The 21515-nt window shown below is 45.1% G+C and overlaps 1 protein-coding gene across 3 annotated transcripts in view; it reads right to left on the bottom strand.

Moving 5' to 3' along the window:
* Slc44a1 (solute carrier family 44 member 1) overlaps positions 1-14829 on the bottom strand; it is a 157280-nt gene extending 142451 nt beyond the window's left edge. For 2 of the 3 annotated variants that reach the window (XM_041656921.1, XM_041656920.1), the window contains exon 1: positions 14422-14786. In XM_041656921.1, the coding sequence (XP_041512855.1) occupies positions 14422-14454 (33 nt within the window). In that variant the 5' untranslated portion in view covers positions 14455-14786. Of the gene's footprint in view, positions 1-14421 lie in introns of all 3 variants that reach the window. The other variant, XM_041656922.1, reaches the window with a different exon arrangement.
* Between the last annotated feature and the right edge of the window lie 6686 nt (positions 14830-21515).

Raw genomic sequence — 21515 nt, 5'->3', positions numbered from 1 at the left:
TTTTATTTTTTTCCCAATTAGCCAGCAGGCCATTCATCAATCGTAAGTGGAACTCATGGCACTTGAAGAATAAAAATAACAAAATTTTGCACCACAATTCCAGCTCATTTGTTTACTATGGAATCTTGGCGCCATAACCTCTAAAATATGAAATAATACATACGATTCTGCGTGAAAGACTGGACTGGACTGCAGATCAGTGATAGAGTTCCTGCTTTGCAGGTGTAAGGACCTAGGTGTGAACTCCCCAATACCACATTGTTTTTAATATATGAAAATAGCTTCCAACCTAGAATTTTATATCCACTCAAATATTAGGAATATAAGAGAATAAAAAAAGAGCTAGAGACTTAGTTCAGCAGTTAAGAGCACTCATTGATATTTTAGAGGACCTGGGTTTAGTTCTCAGCACCTACATCAGACAGCTCACAGACCCCCATAACTCCAGCTCCAGGAAATCTGATCCCCTGAGGACAACTACATAAATGCGGTGCACATAAATGCACACACAGAGATATACACACAGAGAAGAGTAATTTTAAAAAGAGGAGACCTTGTGTCAAAAAATTTAAGAAAAATACAAGTTACTAAAAATTCTGCTTTTATTAAGAATAAGCCTTAGTAAAAAAATAAACAAATAAGAATTAGGAAAGAATCCAGTACTATCACCAGTAAACCAGTAGAGCTTTAAGATAAATAAGGGACAAATTAGTACATATCCTTCATTAACAGCTCTAAATGTAAACAGTCACAACTTCCCAATTAAAGGATACATGTGAGCTGTGTGAATTAAGAACCAAGGTCCAACTAATTGTTCAAGAAACTCACCTTACTGGGAAACACAGACACAGACACACACACACACACACACACACACACACACACAGTGAAGGTATAAATAGGAAATGACATTCTATGCAAACATGTAGTAACTATCTTCTTATCCAGCAGACTTCAAGCCAAACTTAGCCATTAAAGATAAAGTTCATATAGTAATAGAGGCATGGTGGTACATGCCTATAATCCCAGTTACTCTGGAAGCTGGGTTGGATTGTGAGTTCAAGGCCAGCCTAGAGTACACAGCGAGCAATTCTAAATACATATATACCAGATGTTAACATCTACTATACTAAAGAGACAGACAGGTCCAGAAACAACAGTGGGTGAGCAATATTTTCAATGTATCACTTTAATGGGAAATGTTGCAAAGGAACTTGAACAGAAAGAGCCTTAAATCTGGAGCTTAGACAATGCCTTCAGTCAACTAGGTGAACATTTAGAAAAAAATTAAACATAAGTGCAAAGAAAACCAAGCATATAGCAGAACAAGAACAGAACAGAACTTTAACCCCAAGGACAGCAAACCATAAGATACTCCATGATTCAGCTGAGAGCGTTTACTTAGTCACAGTGTAAGGACTGACCATGAATCCAAAGTCACACCCCTCTGTAGCAGAACAAGGATGCCCACAGGAAGAGTGTACAGGGCAGAAACAATGCCTAGGGCTGGAAGAGCTCTATCTTCATCCTCCAGAGCAGAGACAGATGCTGAAAACTGAAGAAAGAGGTGCCAGGCACACGAGTGTGCTAGAGATAGAGAAAAGAGAAAGAACTGACCCAGTGATTTAGAATGATGGCCTCAGGACAGAAGACAGGGGCTGGCAGAGTGGTAGTAGGCACTTTTTTGTTGTTTCAAATGGTAAGTACTCAGAGAGATGGCTCAACAGCCAGGAACACAGGGGACCTGAGTTCTATTCCTAGTACCCACATCAGGTGGCTCACAACTGCCTGTAACTCCAGCTTCAGGATACCTTTATCTATCTAGCTTCCCTGGGCACCTGCACATACCTACCCACAGAAACACACATATACACATAATTAAAAATAATAAATTAAAAAAAAATAAATGACAAGTACTAGAAATGGTTAGTGCTCTAAATATGTGTATAAATAGCTCTTACAAATATATAACATACATATAAAATAATATATATAATATATAATAATATTTTAAACAGAGCATGAAGAAAAATGAGTCCAGAACAAAGGCTCTAGAAGCATGACTTTTTTTTTAATATAACAGGTTTTTACAATTAAAATACAGAGAGGCAGACACATAAAACTTGGCAAACATTAAAGGATGATTTCAGGTTTTCATTTTATGTGACTAACAGGTACAAAACCAGGGCCAATGATAAAGTTACAAGGACATAAGCTCAGCCCATGAAACAAAAGTCTCTAATAAGTGGAAAAAGAGCTGCTGCTGAGACAGGAAGCTGTGAGTTCTCTGTAGCCTAAAGAACTTATGCAAAGCCTGAACCAAACTCATTAGTAGACATGATATAAAATTCATGGCTACCTCAGTGCTAACTTGGTTAGCCCCAGGCATTGTTTGATTTCTGTAGAAAAACTCCATGTGAAGCCAGGCGGTAGTGGTAAATTCCTTTCTTTAATCCTAGCACTCATGAGGCAGAGGCAAGAGGATATCTTCGAGTTACAGAACAGCCTGGTCTACAGAGCAAGTTCCAGGACATTCAAGGCTACAAAGAGAAGCCCTGTCTGAGGTGTGTGCGAGGGGTGGGGGAACCCATGGGCTAACTTTCTTTGAATTAGCGGCAGTCCAGTCAGAACTAGAAACTGTCACAGGTGAAGCGTGGACACCAGGTACACTTCCATTTATGCCACTCCTAACAATGACTAAGTCTTCACAATGTTCCATTTGATGACCAGTAACCTAACATATCCATGCAGCAGACAGGAGAGATACAGGGTGGATGATGTAAACAAAGATATTTATAGGATAGATCAGTCCAGCGAAGGCCAGGGAAGCAAATTCTCTTCTGGATGTGGGAGTGAGGGTAGGGAAATGACTTCTGAATATGTTACCATGTACTATGGCTTCTCAAGGTGGGGCAAGAAGAAAGCAAAAGGGGTATGGAGTTCTCAGCTTCTCCGACTGCAGACACCTCGGGGAGCAGGTGCTTCAGGGAGCCATCAAGCTTTCTGTAATTTGTATATTGTTAAGTGAGACGACAGAGCATGGGACAACACGACCTGGCAAGAGCTAACCATTAAGTGGCAGCACCAGGAGTCTCGGCCTCTGTGTCTTGTTAGCAACTAAAGAGAAACAAATGTTTCCACCTGGTCATGGCTCACTTTCTCAGGTTAAACTGTGTGTTTAAAGGGTTTAAAGTACCCCAAAACTAAAATCACACTCACTTTTAAAATGAAGTGTCCTCTTCAACTATTCCAAACCTTCCTAATAAAACCTGATTGAACTGTCTGCAACTGTCTCAAAACACCAGCAAAGCAATAAGGCAGAAAATACACACACTCTGTGTGTTTCTGTGTCTCTGTGTGTGTGTCCCTCTAGTCATCCGTCAGGAAAGACAAGATCACATTAACAATTATACTTTCAAGAAAGTAGACCTAAGTTAGAGAAAGACCTAAGTTCTCAGAGCAAAATACAGAAAGGTCCAGGAGGACATGCCACCACTGAATCTCAAGTTTTCTAAAAACCACTTACATCAACCCTGCTCCAAGTTTTTATACACTAACCAATATGCACTTTTAAAAATTAATTCTATTTATTGGGGAGCCCCATGGCACAGCATGACTGAAGGCCAGAAGCCGATCTACAGTAGGCTGTTCTCTCCTCACACATGTGGGTTGCAGGATACTGTTCATGCAATCAGTCCCTTTACCTGCTCTCAGTGCCCTCTCCCCAGTTAAAAAGAATAAACAGCACATGTCATCTCTGAGCTCACATAACAAAAAGGACACATCTAAGCTACAGCCATCTCACCACCCAAATGTAGCAGTTCGTAATAGACACCAAGGGAGAAGATGAAGCAACAGGGACATCCTCAGAACTAATTTGGTTTTAAACTGCTGGGTGGCAGTGAGGAAGCTGTGCAATATGTTTGGACCTGTTTCATCTCTAAGCTGGGGATAACTCAGGCAGCCACTTTAGATCTGAGACTACCACAGAAAATGTCTAACCTTCAATCAGCAGCCAGTGGGCACTGGCAATCTGCATAGCTGCCTGCTCCGATTTAGTGCCTATTATGGTTTAGTTCTGAAATGGTTCCCACAGGCTAACCGACCTGAAGCCCTGGCCCACGCTATTCTGAAAGGCTGTGGAGCCTGTCTGGCAGAGTCTGGTCTTTGAGGGCGAGCCACTAGGGTGGGCCTTTGAGGGTTAGAGATAACCTTGTTTCCAGACTGAGATCTCTGCTTCTGGATCTGTCAAGATGTGAACAAGCTGTTGCCTCACGTTTCTGGCAAAAGGGAGCTAGCTGCCCCAGGCTTCATGCCTTCTTATACAATTCTCTGTATCTCCCAAAACATCGCCCAAAATAAGCCCTTCCTCCCCAAGTCATTATAACAGTAGCTTCCCCTGCCCCTTGGCGACCATTCATACTTGAAGTTCCTCCTGCCCGTGGTGTAAGCATGTCCCCAAACCCATCTGTGATCTTCAGTTGAGAGACTGCACTAGCTGGAGGCACCCAAGAATCACCTCTACTAATTCAAAATTCGGCTCTCCTTCCTCTCCCCACTCACTCGCCCTATCAATTCCCACGTCTGTCAATCTCAACAGCCTTCTCCCACTGCATAGGAGATCTGATCACCACCCAAAACATCTGTCCTGTCCCTGCTCTACCCTTGATGCCCACATCCAGGCAGGAGAGCCTTTCTTACTTACAAGGTCTCTTCTGCTTCCTCTGGGGCCCCTGCCCTGTCTGGCATCATTGTCCCATCCGCACAGATACACTGTTATCTTTAAATGCCCCATGGCTGCTCATTTCCCGTCCATTCAAAGGTGAACAGCCTCCCTTGGCATCTCTTCTCGCCTCCCTGGTCAGAACTCCTTCCCATACTGAAATGCAGCAGTTCATGCCTCTCCTTGCTGGACCAAGCTATCCTTTTTCCACTGCTGGTTCTTCCTTCGCCCTGCTCTAAGGTCTCACTCCTTCCAAGTGAAGGGAGGCGAAGAGCGACGAATGTCCAGGAAGCCAACCACTCTACCCCCACCTCCTCACTCCCTAAGCTCCTAGGCCCAGCTTGGCCTCTGCTGTGACTGCCATCCGTCATTCCAGCACTTGTCCCCCTAACACAGGGACAGTGTTGGATTCAGGGTCAGTCTTCTAAAACGTAAATCCAAGGCTGTCTTTCTAGTGGGAGCACGGGGGATAGAACTTATCAGTTTACATTAATATGGAAACTTCTGGAACATTTTTATTATTTGTATAGTTTGATCAGCAGTCTGACTCCATAGTCATCCACCCACCCACAATAAGTAAACAAATAAGGTCATCACGGAAGCATCCCTGCACGTCAGATGACTGTACTTCACTAGAGGAGGTCAACAATTTTTAACATGGCTTTTACTGTAGGCTGTCAAGCAGTACCCCAAGAGGGTTACTCCAATTTATTCAGCAAATCGATAACGTCTATTTGAGTCAAAACCACAGAGGCAATTAATATTATTCTGTTAACTTTTATCAAGGTCACCGGCATAGAGGGGTGCCCCTCCGTTAGCCTTAGTACTAACGAAATTGAACGTTTTTACATATTAGCTGTTAACTTCCACTTCCAAAACTATTACAGAGCTGTGTCTGGCATGCAAAGAGAGACCACCTTCTATCAGGGATATTCTAAACAATGTGAATCTTCATTTTCACTGCTTAAAAAAAAAAAAAAGAGCCAAAGTTAAGCAGGTGAAGGACAAAACTAAAACAGAGCCGCTGCCTGACTCCTGGCTCCACCCTTCTGGCCTACTGCACACCACAGCTGTGGAGGACATCAGGTAGTGCTGGGGAGAAACAGAAAGGGGAAGTTAAAGAGCAAAACTGAATGCCAAGCAGACAGAGGTAAAGAGCACCAGGCACCACAGATGGAAGAGTCCAGAAGAGGTAGAAAGGAAAAGAGTGGGAGGCTGGAATGGAAGAGGCTCTCTGAACTCCCAGACTCCCCTGGGACCACTCTTGGAGGAATGTTAATTAACTACTTAACCATACTCCAACCTCAGAAGTTCTTTCTCTGAAGCTGTCCTTTTGTCAGTCAGAGAAAGGGGCTGTGGGCATGGAGGAGGAGAAAGAAAGGGGCTGAGGTTTGAGCAGTGGCTACAGCCCTGGCTGGTGGGGAGAGTGGGGGTCACTTTAGTGAGACTCAAAACTAGGGACTGTAAAAGGTTTGTACTGGAGCTACATGAAAAAGTTAGGAAAACTAAGTAAGTGTGATTTCACAAACAGAAGAAAATGGCAGCGCTCCTAGCTGCCCTGCTGGACTCCCGGGGCTACCCTGAGGCAGCAGTCCCAGGGCCACAGGGCCCTCCCACTTGTAGCTGGCTGTCCTACCCTACCTGACTTAGAGAGAGATTCTGGTTAGTGCACCAGGTGTGTCCGACCTTCTGACGCCGCAACAAGTGATCACCATCTACAAAGTTCACACTGCAGCACAGCACAATTGTCACAAAAAAATAAAATAAGTGAAAAACTCTCAAAATGCATTCTGTTCTGCAATTACCATTTTGTGTTGGGCCCCATTCACAGTTATCTTGGGGCGTGCAGGCTGCAGACTGGACCAAACTACTAGTCTTTGCTTTCACCCTGCTATCAGGGATGAGGATTATAGCCGCCTTCTGTGATTCCCATCCAAGGAAAACCAGCAGAGATTGTTAGAAAAGTCCATCAGGAAGACACAGATCAGAATAGGGGCTAAGCGAGGAAAGGCTCCTCCCTGAAGACTGCAGAAGAAAGAGCTGGGTGTGGTCGCTCACAGCCTAACCTCCAGGCTGAGACAGCTGCCTGAGTCTGAAGTCAGGTGGGAGGGAAGGGAGGGAAGGAAGGGAGGGGAGGGACAGAAGAGAGGGAACAGAAACAAGGAGAGAAGGAGTATCCCTGCCACTTGAGTCATCATGGAGTCACCGAGCAAACTCCCTGGGACCCTGCCCCCACCCCAGGACTGAAGAGGAAAGAATAAATTTTGTTTAATGTTTCCAGTATTTGGATTCAAGGGTGATTTGCCATTTTCTTCTTCTGGCTGCAACACCCTAAGTGACTTGTAATGAGGAATCTTGCTCACGTTACCACAACACTACAAAGTAAAGCATGTAGCTCCGTCACTGGTACTTAAACAGCTTGAAGCAGCCACCTCTTTTCAATTTTCCCGTCTTCTTGCTATTTTCTTTCCTTGACATTATACAAATGTACCCAGAGATAACTTTTGTGCTTAACATTTTTTGGTATCTGGCAACCTTAAACATAAGACTATGGGATAGGGAGATAGCTCAGTCACTAAGGTGCTTGCCTTGCCAGCAGGAAGAGCCAAGTTCAACCCCTCAAGCCCAGTGGAAAAGCCAAGGGTGGCACTATACCCAGCAAAATAGAAGCTGATGCCATGGGCTGGCTCCCCAAACAGCCGTTCCCATGAGTGAATTCCAGGCCAGTAAGAGACCATGCCTAACAAAAAGGCAGCATAAGGAAGAACACCAGACTGTCGACACATACATGTGTACTCACACACATTAACACATACAGAAATGAGAATAAATGTCTTAAGAACTTCACTTCTAAATAAATGCCTGTCTGGTTGTGGTGAGCACCTAACAGGAGTAATAATATGGTTTGGAACGTAAATAATTTCAGCAGTTAATCAAATGTTTGTAAAGTCTTAATCTGAACTAATACCTATGCTGAAAATACTATGAAATTAATAATAAGCCCATACAGCAAGGATGAAAAAGTCGACGTTCCCTGATTAAGTATAATAAAATATACCGGAAAATGCCACTCTCCTTTAAAAAAGAAAAGGCATGTCCTACTTCAAATAAGTAAAACAAAAAAAAAATAACAAAAGAGAAAACACCATGTTGAAAAACATGAGCCACAGTTCACCTGAGGCTACCTAAGGATCTGACTGAAATCTGTTGAGAATTCCTCTAAAGACTTTATCCTTAAGGGAAAAAGTCCACATTGAACTTGGAAACAGGAGAGTTAGGAAAGTAGCTCATCCACACCATTAGGAGGAAGGAAAATACTTCCCAAGAACCTACATGAATCAGTGTCAGCTAAGCAGAGCCCAGCAGGAACACACAGAGCAGACAAGATCATCCCCTCCTCAGCCCAGGACAGAACAAGGGTCAGCAAACACTGCACGCAAAGGACCCAGACTTCATCCCGGTGCTTGTGAGCAGTAAGGTCTCGGAGAACTACTCTCCTGGACCACTGCATAGTACAGCAGACAGGAAAGGTGGCTGTGGCTTAACGAAACCTAACTTTAGAGCAAAGACACCCAAATTTCATACACTTCTCATGAAACAATATTCTTTCCTGTTTGTTTGCCTCAGCCATATTTGTCTCAATCTTCTCATCAACTATGTAAACACCATTCTCAGCTTGCAAGTCATAGAAACACAGGTTAGCAGGTCAGGCTCTATCCGTAGGTTATGGTAGGCAGACTCACAGTCTAGACATCAATTGTAACTAGACCTATATGCTTATGCTATTACGTGTTCCAAGAGAAAAATGCAAGGCCATGGGGAGTTTAAAGAGGAGACCTGGCCTACTTTAGAGGATCAGAAAAATCTTCCATGAAGTGAATTTCAGGATGCAATTGAAAGTAGCCAGTCCAAGGCCATAAAGACGGAAAAGCAGGGAGCCTTCTAACAAGTGAACACGTGTGGGAAAGCCCTGGAAGACTGCCTGAAGAACTCAGGACGCTGAAACACCGAGGGAGGGGAGGCTGGAACAGAGGTGCAGAGGGAACCAGTCCATCTCAGTGATGCTAGGAGAATCTCGTCTTTGGCCCCAGTCATCAGAACCACTACATAACTTTAAGTAGGAGAGGAACACAGCCAATCAGTTTAGACTTTTCAAAGACTATTAAGGCTGCAATATGGAGAAAGAAGAGACTGAAGCCAGAAAGGATACAAGGTACTGGGTGGAGATGATGCTTAGCTAGGAGGCTGGCAGTCATCCAAGAAGGCAAGATGTGGTGGCAGGCTTGGAAGAACAGAAGAGTCTCCCTTCATGACTCAGACTTCCTAGTCCCACGACTACTGGTAGCACTCAGTGAACCAGATACACTGAAACAGGGGAAGAAGATAAATCTGGAGGCCAACTTGGGTTTTAGACATGTGCGCTGAGTATCTACACAATGTTCTAGTGTCAATCAGTCGCTGGCGATGGGTCAGCAGGGACTTGTTTCAATTTAATGATCCAGTCTGGGAACTGTCCTCACAGGCTGTAATTGAACTCACTGGAGATGAAACTGCCCGGACAAAGGTGATTGTCTCAATCACCAGTGGGGTCTTTTCAGTACTACTGAACCACTTAAACTAGACTCTCCAAGAGTGAGCCCCAGGCATCAACAATTTTAAACTTCTCCAGTGATCCTAATGCGTAGTCAAGGTTGAGATTAATTAAGATACTAAGAATCAACAGCAAGGGCCCCAGCCACCCCATAACCTAGGTCCCTGACCTGACAACCTCATGATTCTGAGCTGGAGTTCAGATCAACAGAACAGGAAGACGGTGATGCTGCTTCATGTCTGGCATCTCTTAAGAGTCTAGGAACTGCAGTCCAAACCTACAAAACTGAAAGATCTCCTTAGTATTCTAATGGGGAGGGAGCATGGAAGGGGGAGTGTGAACCAATTACCAGAGCAAAATAAATTTGTATAGCTAATATTCTTCCCGTGTCAGTAGCATTTTTAAATGGCAAAGCTTGCACATCAAAAAGCATGGCTAGACCCTGCTAAGTCTGGAAGCATTCCCACTGGATAAGCCCTGCTTGATCACACGATGGTCCTCCCCAGCTCCTAACTGTGGGGGTTTCAAAGCAGTAAGAAATCTATCTTGGAAATTCTTTCATACAAAATTGATCTTTTTTTTACAGATTAAAAAGTACACAGCGACTTTGGATTCAGGAACGATGTGTGTGAACACAGGGAAAGCAAACAAGTCAAGAAGCAGACAATGCCGGCAGGAAGTCAATGTAACTCCGGACATTTTCCTAACCTCCAAGTCTCAGTTTCTTCAGTTTTAACATGGAAGCAAAATCAATCTGAATTACCATGGATATAAACACAAGCCAACGACTCTGAAAACAGATAACACAGCATACCATTTCAATACTATTTCCCAGCCAATTCTAACATTCACTAACGTCTTACCACACTGGGTGTGTGTTTGCTGGAGGCAAGGGCTTACTACATAGCCCTCAGACTGGCCTGGAAGCTCCTCTCATGGTCACTAAACTCCCAGGAATCCTCCAGTCTTCTGAGTGCTTGAATCACAGGCCTGGCCACCAGCGCAGCCTGACTTACATGTTTTTTAGCATGACCGTTTCGCTCCTCAATGAAGTTTACTTCCCAGGGCGCGTTTTTAATTGAGCGACTCTGTCTCTGTCACTGATTCCACTAATCCTTCAATTTCATTTTTATCACCTGACTTCTTATTCGACAGAGCCAATGTGAATACAGCATTAGAAAATTGCTACAAGATATTCAGATGGCAAATGACTCCTGTTTTCTGTCACTCTCCAAATATGGAAGCATGCTAGAAAATGGCAGTTAAATGTGTCACCCTCAATTTAAAGGGCTTGGGACAAGACGGTGCCCAAGGGTCTTCTAAAGTGAGGCCCATAAAGCAGAGAAAACTCCTCCTTTCTTTCCAGTTCTGAGGTTAGAGGCTTGAGAAATCCCTCGCCTCCAAAGCACTGCTGTCAGAAATAATGATCCGTCCATTAGCGACAAAGGCTTACAGAAAGTTGCTAAGCAATCTTTCACAAACTTCCATCATTTACACTGGCTTGTCAATGGGAAAGGACATTTAATAAATTTGAAGATTTACAAGTGAACTTTGAAGTTTAACATTACAAAAATAGAAATTAAGTCAGGTTATAGCAGAAGAAATGAATTCTGGAGAGATGGGAATAAACTGTACGAGTCTTGGGGAGAATTCGTGTTGTAAAAAGAAACTCCAGATTATCTTACTTTGATGCTTCCTTCAAAAAGACTTACAGAGCCGGGCGGTGGTGGCACACGCCTTTAATCCCAGCACTCGGAAGGCAGAGGCATGCGGATCTCTGTGAGTTCGAGACCAGCCTTGTCTACAGAGCTAGTTCCAGGACAGGCTCCAAAGCCACAGAGAAACCCTGTCTTAAAAACCAAAATTAAAAAAAAAAAAAAAAAAAAAAGACTCACAGGCAAAGGGTATCATGTACTGGCTTGTTTAGAGCAATTTCCAACAATGCAGAATGGTTACTAATTAAGGCGGAGAAAAATCACCCAAATAGTTCTGCAAGAGCTGTGTTAATATGTACCTATTACATACTAATATATGCATATTATATATATGAATAATGTACATATATGTACCTACCACTGTACAGATTATTTTATAAATAATTTATTCCCTTAGCAGTGAAATACCATCAAAGAATATGACATTTTAAATTTCATTCTTAAAGCAGGACAATTATTTTGATGGGAAACTATGATACCCAGATATGGCAAAGGGATACAATAGCATCAGAACTACAGAGATCAAAGTTCAGGAGACCATAAACTCTTTTATAAGCATCTACAACATAGTAAGAGACAAGGAGGGGGAATAAATTATACTTCAACACCCAACCCCATCAAGAAAATAAAATGTACTTTACATACACTAATAAAGTCTAGCTTCGAAGTTACTGGTGATACCTCTGAGTAGGACAGTTTGATAGGTTATGCAGGGTATCATCAGAGCTTGCAGGCAAGCCTTCAGATGTTACAGTCGCTGCACTAACTGAAAGAAAGACACACTGGGCCAGGTGTCAAGAGAGAAGGGAAAAACTTGCTCCATCTTACGAGTGGTACCATTGATATAACAGTAATAAATGTGAGAGAGGGAGGTAAACTTTAACAAAGTTGGGGTTTGAGTTCAGCAGAGGACAGTCTGGTGGGATTAGATCACCAAACCACAGAAATGACACAGGTCAGAGTTGGGAGTTCATAACCCGTGACTTGCTAGCCAAATGTTCAAATGTGAGTATGCACTCCATTCAATGGCCACAGCTGAGCCACTCTGTAAGACACAGCGAGGCCCTGTAGTAACTGGGAAGCGAGGAAAACAAAAGCAGTTTCTACACTCAAGAAATTCCCAACCCAGTAGAAAGCAGAATCAAACATATTCTGTCTGAAAATACATTCACGACCCCTAAAATCAGCTCAGTAATTTGCAGTTCTGTACCCAGAGAACATTTAAAGTTGTACCCCTGTTTTATCTCAACACAACACACTACATACAAGAGCAATCCAAATGCCTGCTGTTCTGAGCTGAGTGTTAAAAAGCCAGATTGAGAACACTTCATAAATGAAGAATGATGCTCAAAAATTCTAAAATAAGAAGAAAGAAAATGATGACCAGTCCCTATACCTAAAACCTGCCTTCATGCTCCACTGAACACTTTAAGTCTCTAAGCTGAACTCAAAGCCATGTTAACAACTGCTGATTGGCTACAGAAATCCCCAAGGTGGTAAAAAATGAATCCCCTCAGACAGGAATTTTTTCTGTATAACGTGGCACGCAGAAAACAGTGCCTTTGGGAGGAGGAAAAAGGAAGAGAAGGTATGTGTCTGCATTCTGCACCACTACAACGTAGAGCAAGACAACCACATGACCATTACCCGTTTAAAGTGGAGTTCTGGCGCAGAACCCGGCCCTCCCAAATTATCTTTCATGCACTGAACAAGCCACCCATAAACTATCAATACTTTCCTGTCTTAAAGGCATTTCCCCACCAAATGAGTGTGCACAGCAAGCCAATTCCGGAAAGAAAGGCAATGTGAAAGACATCTTTTGTTGAAAACTATATTTAAATATTAAATGAACAATGCAAACTTATTAATAGATGTGCCCCCTGCCCCTAAATTCCTAACCGGCTGAAAGGTATGTTTCTCCACACCTCTATGTGCTAATCCGAAAGCCCTGATCCAGCCTTCCTTAACACCAGACACATGGCTTTTCTTTGCTAACCTAACTGAATAGGAAGGTTTAACTACTTAACTAAACGACTCAGCCTAAGAACTGGACAAACAGGAAGAATGCCTAATAAGCCATCAACGTCCTTCTCTCAAGTCTAGCCATTTCTGTGACAGATCTCAGATTTTTCAGAACAAGTATGCAGGTTATTTAAAACTGAGTTATATATAGTCACTTAGCAGCAAACACTTCTGTGTCACAGACGCTACATCCCTAGAGGAATTTTCCCCCCAAACTAGCGTTTTTCTACGCCAAAAAATAGCCAGCCTTTATTTCTACAAGCAAACGCACCCCCCCCCCACACACACACACACCCAAAGAAAAAAACAAACAAATCAGACTACTGTTAAATTCTACGCTAATGAAACTGTGGAGAAACATCCCAGGCGTTGTCAGAGCCTATTTTTCATACACCACCACCAGACAGTTTGATGCAGTATTCCTGATTGCTTTTTATCGTATTTGTAAATACACTCACTAATCCACTAAATTGGGTAATTTACAAACAGGTCCTCTCAGTTATTAGTGGCCAGCAGTCAAGTTCTATTACATCTGATCCTTACACAGTTGTCCAAACATTTCCACCCAGGTTAGAGGCTCTGATCGGAAAGGGAGAAGGCGGATAACGAAATTTGGATGGGGGCAGGGTGGCAGCTGGGAGAAATCTCTGCATCTCAGCCCTCAGCGACAACATCCAGCCAGTGCCCACAGAAAAACTAAATTCGGCACCTCTTCCTCCTGTTACACTGGCAACAAAGAGGGAGTTTCCGTAACGCTCCCGTCACCCACCAGGTGCCCAATCTCCTTCCCAGCCCAGTCCCCGCGCTCCCGCAGGGCCCTCGGTGAGCCGAGAGGCCGCGGTGCCCGGGGTCAAGGCACAGAGGGGGGATGGGGTGGGGAGTGAGGAGGTGGGATCTGTGAAATGGGCCCTGGAAGGGCACGGGGACCCACTGAAGCACCTGATCCTGGCCGAGGGGACAGCAGGCCAGGAGAAATGGGAAGCTTATTAAATGGAGCCGAAACTGGAATAAGGTGGAAGAGAGGTGAAGAGCCCAAGCTGGGGTACACCTTCTGGGGACACGGGAAAACAGTCTGTGGATGACTGGGGGGTCTCCGCGGAGGTGGGGAGCAGGCAGGCGGGCCCCAAGACGAGGGAAAGGGACGTCTCCTGGGGGCAGAGCGGGCGCCCAGGGGCGCCTCTACCTGCAAGGCGGGCCGGACGGGCGGCTCAGGTGCGAAAGCGGGGGAGGGAGCGCGGCGGGCAGCGGGGGAGGGAGACGAGGACCGGAGGGGCGCAGGGCACCGCAGGGGCGCCCAAGGCACAGCTCGGCAGGCGCGCACGGCGCGGGGTGGCATCCGGGCGGGCGGCCGGGAGGCGGGAGCCCCTCACCTGCGCGGCGGAGGCGGAGCTGCAGCAGCCCATGGCGGGGCCGGAGGAGCCCGGAGGCGGCGCCGGGCGCGCAGCTACGCCCCGGAGCCCCTCGGCATGCGAGCCGCCGGGCGCCCGGGGAGGGCGCGGCCTGGCCCCGCACGACTCGGCGGCGGCGGCAACGGCGACGGCGGGCGAGAAGTCAGGAGGCGGCGCGGTTCGGGGCAGACGCCGGCCACATCCCCCGGCGGTGGTGGCGGCGGCGGCGGCGGCGGCTGCGCGGCTCCGGCTCCGCTCCTGCTGCTGCAGCTGCTCCCCAGCGGAAAGGGGCGGGCGGCGGCGGCGGCACCTCCCCCTGGCCCCCGCCTCCCACCACCCGCGCCCAGTCCCTCTCCCGCTCCCTCTCCCGGGCTGCAGCCGCCGCCTCCTCCTCGGCGCCGCCGCGCGCGTCTCCCATCAGACTCCCCGCCCCCAGTGCCACGCCGAGCCGCGCGGACGGCGGGGCCACGGCAGCCAGAACGAGGCCGGGCCCTTGGGCGCGCGCCGGAGCCTGCGCGGCGCCGGGCCCATTTCGCGGTGGCACCGAGGCCGCCGTTCTGCCTCGGGGCGAGAGGGCGTCTGAGGCCGGAGCTTCCGAGGACCCGGCGGGCCCACAGCCCAGAGGCAGCCGACTTGCTTCCGGACCCGCGAGGCACGGGGAGAGGTTGGGCACGCCACTGGAATCGCTCACCCGAAGCTTTTGGGGGCTCTGGTGGATGCTTATTTTACCCAGAAGGAAACGTGCCTGCTAAGCCTTCCGTGGAGAGGGAATGGGTGATGGAAGACGAGAAGGGCAAAAACTCATCTGTTGCTCCTGTCCCCATTTTTCTGGAAAGAGGCTTACAACGACAGCACCCAAGTGAAAATTGTAGTAAGAGAGCCAGAAATGGGAAGGGAAGGTAGTACTTCAGGCCCTCAAGTCAAAGCCATTTTAGATCTTGACCAAACTTCATTACACATGGTAGCGCATGCACACACACACACACACGCACACACACACACACACACACACACACATATCAATTCATATTTAAAATATTTACAGAGACACTATATTACATTCCAGAAATTTATTGACACTAAAACTAAATAGGCGATAAAAAGCAAAGTTGCTATTCTTTTACAAAAGAAAAAAAACTGTATTAATACGCGCTCGGGTAGCAACAAGTTAGAATAGACATGCACAACCTTTAAGAAATTCCAACGCTTTAAAGTCTTTAGAAAAAGTGTGAAGTTGAGAGCAGTTTAGAAATGGCGAGAAGTAACAAGGTCAACAGTCACAGCACCGTGCATGTATCCAACATTCACCCAAACCTTCATGTCTCGTTACACAGTGTCCAAGTGTCTCAAAGGCAGCAGAAGGTTTGTTTGCAAAGAGAGAAGGGAGCAAGCGAGACACCAGAAGTGCGCCTTGCCACTTAAAGGATAGATTTCAAGGTGACTCAAAGTCAAGGGGGAAGAAAATGAGCACCGAAGTTGACTGACTGTGCGTGGAAAGAAGAAATATAAGGGGAGAGGGGGATCAAAAGAGAGAAAAACTGGGGACCTAAAAAGGACAATTTCCTAGTTGGTGTCTTGCATTACCGCTTCCTGGGTCTGTGAGTATAGATGACTCGTTCCTCCGAACCTCATGTTCCTCTGTGAAGTCCTGATAGCAGACAGGGATGGCTGCAAAGGGTTCTTAAGATTAAATAATGTGGGGAAGCAGCTGATAGGCCAGTGAATAAGCTCTCAGCAAGAACTGCATTAGGTCCTTAAATTTTCTGCAGTTTGACCTGAGGCTCTTCCATGGGCGTGGGATGGGTGAATGAAGTGTTCCCTAATGGTAACCATTGGGTCATTAGCTCGAAGCAAAGAAATAAAACTGTTCATAAACTCCACAGTAAGACTGTAAACTCCCTGAGAACAAGGGCAGGTCTTTTCTTCTTTGTATCTCTCTGTGCTCTCTGGGATGTTCGTTGAATTATTCAATACAGCCAGGAATAAAAATCCCTCCCTTGAGATTTTCCCTCAAAGCCAGAAAAGGACATCTTGTTTTTAACTGAGGGAGGATGCTGAAAGTAAAATTACAGTCTTAAACAAGAAGCCATCTGTCCTCCTTCTTTATAATCAAGGGAAGAGGAGTTGTTTCTCTTAGCAAGTCAAGATGGGAGCTTTTCTCTGGGTTTATAAAAATCTTTCTGGCTAGCACAGTTGTTCCATGTAGTAGCTAGTGCTTATTTTGTCGCTAGAACTGTAGAAGTGGTTGGATATGTAGCTGACTCTGTCAGCGCTTCATAAAAACGTGTTGGATTTTGTTGGCGATCTCATGCCTGCCATGGATGATGGATGAATGGCCCAGCCCAAGCGCCTTCCCTTGTGCCTGCTCCTCACTGGAGTTTCCCCTTGAAGAGCTATAATAGAACTGGGCCTTCTGAGGCTCTGCAAGGTGTCTCGTAAACAAACTAATTATGTATGATGCCTCACACATGCATATGAATGTGATGCTGTAAAATTACACCCTGCCATCAGCAGGAGAGAAACTGAGGGCTCCTGAATTGATCTTATGTACCTTCGAAGAACAAGTCTCCTTCCCGTGCCCATCCATCGCCCATCGTGCCCAGAGAGGCCTCCTGAAAGGACAGAGTAAGGAGTGTGGAGTGAAGTTCAAACTTGGCAGGCCTGAGATCAAACTCCCAAACCAAAAAAAAATAAATAAATATAAATAAATAAAAACAAGTTATTTAGTGGGAAGCTTTACTGTTCTGTTCTTCTTGCTCTTTCTCATAAACAAGCACACACAGCATTCGGTGGAGTTAAACTGCAGCAAATTCAGAAATAAGAAAACAGATTTTTTTTTTTTTAATTTTTACCCTAACCGGAGTTCAGATCTCACTTGAGATGTCATCAGGGAAAATCTCTTTAAAAGGTTTAGGGGTTTTGTTTTCAAAACCAGGAAGGTTTAATCCTCCCCCCCCCCCCCGAGTTACATAAGAGCAACGTCTGCACTAACCAGGATAAAATTATAAGGCCTATCAATCTTGATGCTGCAGGGTAAAATCAGATCACCAGCTGAGCCAGCCGGAAATGCTTCCCAGTAGTCTAGTATTGCATAATTGGCCGTGTGAATTCAGGGTTTCCAGCCTCAGAAGGGAGGATTGGTACTGGTCACTCACGGAGGGAAAAGACGAAACTAATGGTCTTTCCGATGATTTTAATAAAGCCTGACTCATTGTTCACACGAGTTCAGGCTTGAGGTGGAGGATGGGAGAAGGTCATAAATACAAATGGATCTATATGTGAGTAGCGCAAGCATGCGTGCATGTGCGTGCGTGTGTGTGTGTGTGTGTGTGTGTGTGTGTAGCCACTCAGAATAACTCTAATTTTAAAACCATGGCATTTGGTGAGTTGGCTGTGTTACGTTCTAGCACATACTGTGTTCACAGCCGTATTCCACTAGAGCACAGTCCCTTCCTTCAGCTGAGCCCCCCTCCACCCCAACCCCCACCCCCACTTCAGATCTGCCTCCCCAACCTCCCTGAGAGCCTTCCCAGATCACCCCTGGGAAAGGCTCCAGAGGTGAAAACTAATTGTAACCGAAGGCTGTAGCTGTTCATTCATTACCAGAAAGCCAAGAGCAGACTCCATTAGAGACTTTGAAAATGTATCTTAGTTTCCCAGGGAAGCTCAGGAGTGGAAGACCTTCTGGGGAAGAGCTCTCCTGAATTCAGAAACATTCACAGGAAAAGGTAACATCGCTGGCAAGTGTAGAGATTCTAATTCCTTTGCCAATAACTGTACCTGCCCACATTTGTACGTTTATGTTTCTCCAGTGTTATTTTATAATTCTGACTTTTATGTATTGTTTCACCTGGATTTTTGTTGCAAGATCAGATAACGTAAGTATGCTCCCTGCAAACTGTTGGCTGCGAACCTGTGTTTAGAGGGTGTGGTAGTTTGAATGTAATTGGTCCCCATAATCCTATAATCCCATAACCTCATAGGGAGTGGCACTATTAGGAGGTGTGACTTTGTTGGAGTGGGTATGGCCTTGTTGGAGGAAGTGTGGCACTATCAGGGTGGGCTTTGAAGTTTCATATATTCAGGATACCGCCCAGGGTGTCAGTTGACTTCCTGTTACATGCAAGATTTAGCACTCTTAGTTCCAGCACCACGTCTGCCGTCCTCCCCACTATGATGGGCTGAACAGCTGAAGTGGATGAGCCCCCTGGATTAAATGTTTTATGAGAATGGCTGTTGTCTCAGTGTCCCCTCACAGCAATAGTGACCCTAACTAAGACAAAGGGATAAACATGTTTACTCTTACATCTCTAAAGGACTCACATCCTTTGTAGCCATTCAATCCACTCTGTAATGTTTCCAGCTACTTCTTAGCTAACTCTAAGTGATTTTGATGATGTGGCCTGGGCTGAAATATAAATCCTCAGAGTTTAAAGCTATTGTCAACCAAAGACTAGGGGTTTTTGTTTTGGAGGGGGGGGGGTGTTAGGGAGAAGAGAAAGTAGAAAAATAAAGGCAAGATTGTGAATACTAAATGAAGACAGAAGGAGATAACTTACAGAGTAGGGGAATACATTTATTTAGCAATATGTTTCTTGAGCCAATGTAGTACTTTCCTAGCTAGAGACAAGAAAGACCCTTGCTTTAAAGCCACTTACAGGGCAGAGGGATAAACATATTCAGAGGAATGGGTCTGCATGCTCCCTCTGCTCAGAGAGGACCCATCACTAAATTTACCACAGCCTTGCTTATTCTTGGTTACACAGTGGTCTTCTGTCTTCACCTGATGGGGAATTCTAACATACAATAAGCACAGGTGAAACCTGAGAACACTGAAAAGCAAACTCAGTCATCCAAGGACGAATAGCACCCAAGTCCACTTATATAGGATACACTTACGGTATCAGAAGATTCACAGGGACGAAAAAGAAATGGTGGGTACCGTAGTAGGTGCAGAGTTCCAGGTGGACAAGGGGAAAGGTGGGGGCAGGGGTTGAAAACTGCCGCCCTTCATTCCCAGCTGTACACTATAGGCAGTGAAGGCAGTAGAGTTTATGTAATGTAATTTACCATAATGAAAAAGGGTGTAATGTGGATATTAACTCATGACAGGTAAGAAATAAGGAACTCGCGGTAGGATGAGATGATGTTCTTCACTATAGAAATGGATCAGAAGATACAATTCTTCTTTGTGTTGGTTAATCTAGATTGTCACCTTGATGGGGTTTACAATCAATCAAACCTCTAGGCAAGCCTGTGAACGAGTTTCCATATTTGGATACTTGAGCTGAGAAAATCCACCTCAACTGCAGGCAGCATCATTTCCTGGGCGGGGCACACAGACTCAGTAAAAAGGAGAAAGTGAGTGGAGCACAAACATTCAGTACACTTTACTTCCTGTTTATGGATTGCCTGTGCAAGGTGTGCAGGGTGTGCAAGGTGAGCAGCCACCTCGAACTCCTGCAACCTTGACATTCCACCACCAAGTGAAACTAAGTGCTTGTGAAAGAGAGAGATGGAGGAGGGGAAAAGAAATTGATCTATTTTGCCTATAAAAATTGTTACATTAGCAGGCGGTGGTGGCGCACGCCTTTAATCCCAGCACTCGGGAGGCAGAGGCAGGCGGATCTCTGTGAGTTCGAGGCCAGCCTGGTCTACAAGAGCTAGTTCCAGGACAGGAACCAAAAGCTACGGAGAAACCCTGTCTCGAAAATAAAAAAAAAAAAAAAAAACTGATACATTATTTTTTTCCTGATCCAGGTGGCACACGCCATTAATCCCAGCGCTGGGGAGACAGAGACAGATGGATCTCTGTGAGTTCAAGGCCAGCCTACTCTACAAAGCGAGTTCCAAGATAGCCAGTACTGTTACACAGAGAAGTCCTATCTCAATGCCAGCCCCTGAAATTTCCTGATGATTCTTGTATTCTTACCTCTACCATACAAGCTTCTATTGTGTTCCAGAAACCAAAAACCAATTTGAAATCCAAAAATATTTATGAATAAATACATTTTGTCAATGAGTCACGTGTAATTAGATATTTTTAATTTTATTTATTTATTTGGTTTTTTGAGACAGGGTTTCTCTGTAGCTTTGGTGTCTGTCTTGGAACTAGCTCTTGCAGACCAGGCTGGCCTCAAAGTCACAGAAATCCACCTGCCTCTGACTCCCAAGAGCTAGGATTAAGGGCGTGCACCACCACCACCGCTAAAAATATCTTAAGTGCTTCAAAAGAAAACTCTTCTCAAATGTAAATGTTTTATTTGTTTGTGTTGAGACAGGGTTTCTCTGTGTAACAGCCCTGGCCATCCTGGAACTTGCTCTGCAGAGCAGGCTGGGTTCGAACTCACAGAGATCCACCTGCCTCTGCCACCGGAGTGCTGGAATGAAAGGTGTGCGCCACCATGCCTGGCTCTTACTTTTTAAAAATATATGTCTTTTTCCTATAAAAATTTCTGAAATGTGTCTTTTTCATTTTAAAAATCGGGTTTCTTTGGAGAGGGGGTAGTACATGCATGCTCTTGAGCTCCAGGACATGGTGGAACTCAGGCGACAACTTTCAGGGATCAGTGCTCATCCTCTTTCCACCGCGTAGGTTCCAGGGACCAAACCCAGGTCATCCGGAAGCTCAAGCCAAATATGGCTATTTTTAAAGAGGGTATACACTTCTCTGCGAACTAATATAGCCCAGGATTTATTTTATCAAAAGACAGATTAAGAATTAGCTGCATAAACATTTTTAAAACCCCTTGATGCAAAAGATACCACAAGTAAATACCAACAGTAAACATAAATAATACCAGCAATGTCTGTAGCAGAGGTTCGTGTAATTCACATGAAATTCCCATTTAAGAAGAAAAGGCAGCCAATGCATGCCACAGTGAAAGAAATATAAGGACCAATAAAACGTGAAGGGCTGCTCAGTCTCCTCGATCATAAAACTGTGCGTTAAAAACTTTAGAGAATATCATTCCTCACCTAACAAATTGGTAACGATTTAAAACCTTAATAATAGCCAGCATTGGGGAAGATCACAGTCCCCTATCCACAGCTGATGGAGATAGAAATATGACCCT

Source organism: Microtus oregoni, unplaced genomic scaffold (assembly GCF_018167655.1).
Source record: "Microtus oregoni isolate MIOR12 unplaced genomic scaffold, Mior012 000008F_ref0000371, whole genome shotgun sequence".
NCBI lineage: Eukaryota > Metazoa > Chordata > Mammalia > Rodentia > Cricetidae > Microtus > Microtus oregoni.
This window is presented reverse-complemented; position numbering and strand designations above follow the sequence as displayed.